This window comes from Penaeus chinensis, chromosome 1 (assembly GCF_019202785.1).
Source record: "Penaeus chinensis breed Huanghai No. 1 chromosome 1, ASM1920278v2, whole genome shotgun sequence".
In the NCBI taxonomy this organism is placed as follows: domain Eukaryota; kingdom Metazoa; phylum Arthropoda; class Malacostraca; order Decapoda; family Penaeidae; genus Penaeus; species Penaeus chinensis.
Genome location: NC_061819.1, coordinates 33571241 through 33575455, shown reverse-complemented (window position 1 = coordinate 33575455; position 4215 = coordinate 33571241). Strand labels below are relative to the sequence as shown.

The window sequence follows — 4215 nt, the reverse complement described above, 5'->3', positions numbered from 1 at the left end:
TCTATATATATACATACATACACACATATACGTATATATATACATATATAAATATATATATTCATAAATATACATATATATATATAATATATTTATATAATATATATATATAAGTGTATATATATGTATACATATGTATGTGTATGTATATATATATACATATATATTTGTGGCACAAACACAAACATAGTAACTTGTACACCAAAATGAAAATGAAAACAGCCACACTAAGAAATGAATATGAATCATAACGTTTCGAACTCTTCACGAGTTCCTCTCCAGACGAATAATAAACCGAAATGGATACACGGAGAGCATTTCGACAAGAATATATAGTGGTTGAGAGACAGAACGAACAAGAGCTGAATCAGGTCTCAGGAGGAGGGTCAAGGTCGAAGAGTCTGGGGACGGCTTTGCTAACTAACGAGGAGGTAAGGGCATCCAAGCCCCATTGACCAGCACTCAAGTTAAAGTTAGGCATTTATTAATTATTAGAGATTCTAACATTTTCCTTTCATAAGAATTAGCTGATTTATGAATTAATTTAGTTTTTTTTTTTTTTTCTCCAGCATTTGAATCTCTTGCATATCTAACATGACGTTTATGTTCACAGATTCTTTTCTCCAAAGCTCTACCGGTCTCGCCTATATAAAACTTTGGACAATACTTACAGGGTATAGTGTAAATACCGGGAGAAGTCTCAAGAGCACCACTAGCCACATTGTGCTTAACCAAAGTATTACGCAACGTGTTCGGATATGTAAAAACAATTCAGTTTCAGCGCCTTAAAACATATGTCGTTTTTCATCGAGGGACAAGTTATATGGAATAATCAGTAGATTATTGTCACTATTCTGTTGAGTATTACGGGAATGAGTATAACATTTCCATCTCGCAGATGAATGTGCCTGATTTAAGAAATTCTTAATTTCGAAAACGTTTCAAATATGACATCGAGTTCCCGATCGATAAATTCAGTATCACAAATGCTATATGCCCTGAGAAACATGGGCGAGACTACTGACTTCTTAACATACAACGGGGGATTTCGGATCATTATTCATCTAAAGAGAAACTCGTGAAGAGTTCGAAACGTTACGATTCATATTCATTTCTTACTGTGGCTGTTTTCCTTTTCATATATATATGTATTTATATATTTATATGCATATATATATATATATATATATATATAAATATATACATATATACATACACACATACATAGGTATGTATATATATATTTATATCTACACATATAGATATATAGATATATATATATATATATATATATGTGTGTGTGTGTGTGTGTGTGTATGTGTGTGTGTGTGTGTGTGTGTGTGTGTGTGTGTGTGTGTGCGTGTGTATGTTTGTGTGCGTATGTGGTGTGTGTGTATGTCTGTGTGTGTGTGTGTGTGTGTGTGTGTGTGTGTGTGTGTGTGTGTGTGTGTGTGCGCGTATGTGTGTACATAAAGATCTAAAACAATCGAAAAACACAATTTACACGTGCAAGAAACACAGGATTTTAATGGCCCTTAAGTATGCATCCTTCAGAAAGGAATATTTTGAGTATGAACTTCCTCTATTACATGTAGACATCAGACCGACCATACACCATTAGCCGTGTTTCAAAAAGTGTCCCTTGAAAAATGATAAAACAATCTAACAACACGAATTCTTCTCATTGTCTTCAGTGATAAGAATTCGTGATGTTAGAAAAAAACACAAGAGAAAGAGTGATAATGAAGCTTTATTTTCATAGTAAAGAACTCCACCCATTCTTATCTTGCCCGGAATATACACTCGATATTATACATAACTTCATGCTTTATTTAACTATCTGCAACGTTCTGCAACCACTCGGCTTGTTGAATTATTGCAGATACCTTTATTTTCCTATCCAACACCATTCAGTAAATTTACAAAATCTCAGTGTAGGAGTTTTATAAGAAGGGAAGTAACAATCTTAAAGTGATAAAGCTATTAGACTTTAATCTAATAGAAATACTATTACTAGTATTACTACTACTACTACTCCTACTACTACTACGACGACTACTACTACTACGACTACTACTACTGCGACTATTGTTAGTACCCCTAGTTTGGAAGTGCGACCGAGTTTGACTTTTTGATTATTACTATGAATATCATTCTTATTATCATTGTTAACTTTTCATTGTTAATATCCTGATTATTATCAGTTATCGTTATTTTATTCCATTATCATTGCCATTGTTGTGTTGTTATTATTATTATCTTTATCACTTGTCATTATCATAATCACTATCATTCTTCTTCTTCTTCTCCTTCTCTTTATTATTATTCTACTAATGTCATTATTATTATAATTATTATTATTATTATTTTCATCATCACCATCATTGTTACCACCATCATTCTAATTTTTATCCTTATCATCATCATTATTATTATTATAATTATTATTATTATTATTGTCAGTAGTATTATCATTATCATTATTATTATATTATCATTATTATTGTTATAATAATTATAATGATAATGATAAAAATTATACTAACAATAATATTGATAATAAAAACAATCATTGTTATTGTCATTATTATCATTATGATCATTATTGTCATTATTGTTATCACCATATTATTATTATCACCATAACCACTATTATTATCATTGTTATTATAATTCTTATCATTATCATCATTATTATAATTCTTATTATTATCATCATTATTATAATTCTTATTATTATCATCATTATTATAATTCTTATTATTATCATCATTATTATAATTTTTATTATTATCATCAGTATTATAATTCTTATTATTATCGTCATTATTAGGCTACATCATCATCCCATCATTTTTCTTCATATTCTCTCCTCCTCTCTACCTGCCCGTCTATCTGCCATGAATTCAGAAAACACACGTAAAAATGCTACACCTTGGCAACATTCATCAGGTGTTGTCGTACAGCTGGAGGTCACTTAAGGGAAGGAGTTCGGTGCAATCAGGCAGTTAGTTCTTGGCAGCCCTGGAGTAAAGTAAAACGTATTTTGGAACGTTGTTTTTATGGTATAGGCCTTCTGAATGAGCTATTGCCAAATCTACACACTTTTCTAAAGTTCAGTAGCGATTCGAAGTCTGTTGTCGCTTGAGAAATTGAATAAAGGGCTTGTAGAACGTAGGGATAAAGAGGAAAGAAGAAGACACGAATTGAGAGGAAGTAAAATCATGGATAACGAGGAGGAGGCGACGAAACTGCAATGGCCTGACGTATTGGTTATTGCCGCTTACTTCTTGATCGTCCTGGCAGTGGGAGTGTGGGTGAGTACTTCACTATTATAACAGCAACAGTACAGGAGGATTGTATAATGTAAATTGTGGTCTGTTTTATCACTAAATTCGTTGGGAATAATCCGCTAACATGCAAATCATGGAAAAAAAAAAAACGTTAAATAATGCTTGTGATTTCTGCTGCCGATGTTTTTGTTGCGATGGTATACCGCTTAACGTTAAGATTCAACAATAGGAAAATATTGTGTTGCAAAAAAGGCGAGGGGCAGAGTGAACCTCGATATAGTGAATTATCCGGTTTAAAGACTTTTTTGTGATGCTTGCTCACTCGATTGGTGGATAGCCAAGAGTAAGACTAAAGCAGCGTGAATGTGAAATATAATTCACAGATAAGTTAGGTAATATGAATGATTTTTTTTTTTTTTGAAGAGATTTCAAGATTTTCTTGACTCCACGACTGTGACCGGATGTTGTTATATTTGACATCAAAAGGCGAATTAATGTAGATCGTAATCTGATTTTACATTTTTCCATAAAATCTCGCGTTTATATATTAAGTATATAATCGTTCTAGTTCCCTAGGAATATCTGTGAATAAACTGTCGTAATATGACGGATTCGTCAATATTACGGCCCGAACACCGAGAGGATAGAGGCAGCTGTTATAAACCTTATATTTGATAACAAACGACCTCGATGCAGTCTCAAGGTTTATCTAAGGGACTGCCAGAGCGTGCTAACTTTTATCTCGGGAGGAATAAATAAAAAAAACTCAAATCATTTCATAATTTTGAATATTATTGTCCTTGTTAAGCACTTATTTCTACCGTATTTGCGAGTCATGCTTTGAGTGATAACAGTTTCTAAACGGGTTCACTTCAGGGAATAAGTCATTTAATGCGTAGGATTAGAAATTCCCTTCAAAAAC

General features: G+C 32.3%; 1 protein-coding gene across 1 annotated transcript in view; it reads left to right on the top strand.

Moving 5' to 3' along the window:
• The first annotated feature begins 2995 nt into the window (after nucleotides 1-2995).
• The window catches only part of LOC125025891 (sodium/glucose cotransporter 5-like), a 14403-nt gene continuing 13183 nt past the window's right edge, over nucleotides 2996-4215 (top strand). The window contains exon 1 of the mRNA XM_047614212.1: nucleotides 2996-3317. Coding sequence (XP_047470168.1) covers nucleotides 3225-3317 — 93 coding nt within the window. The 5' untranslated portion in view covers nucleotides 2996-3224. The remainder of the gene's footprint in view (nucleotides 3318-4215) is intronic.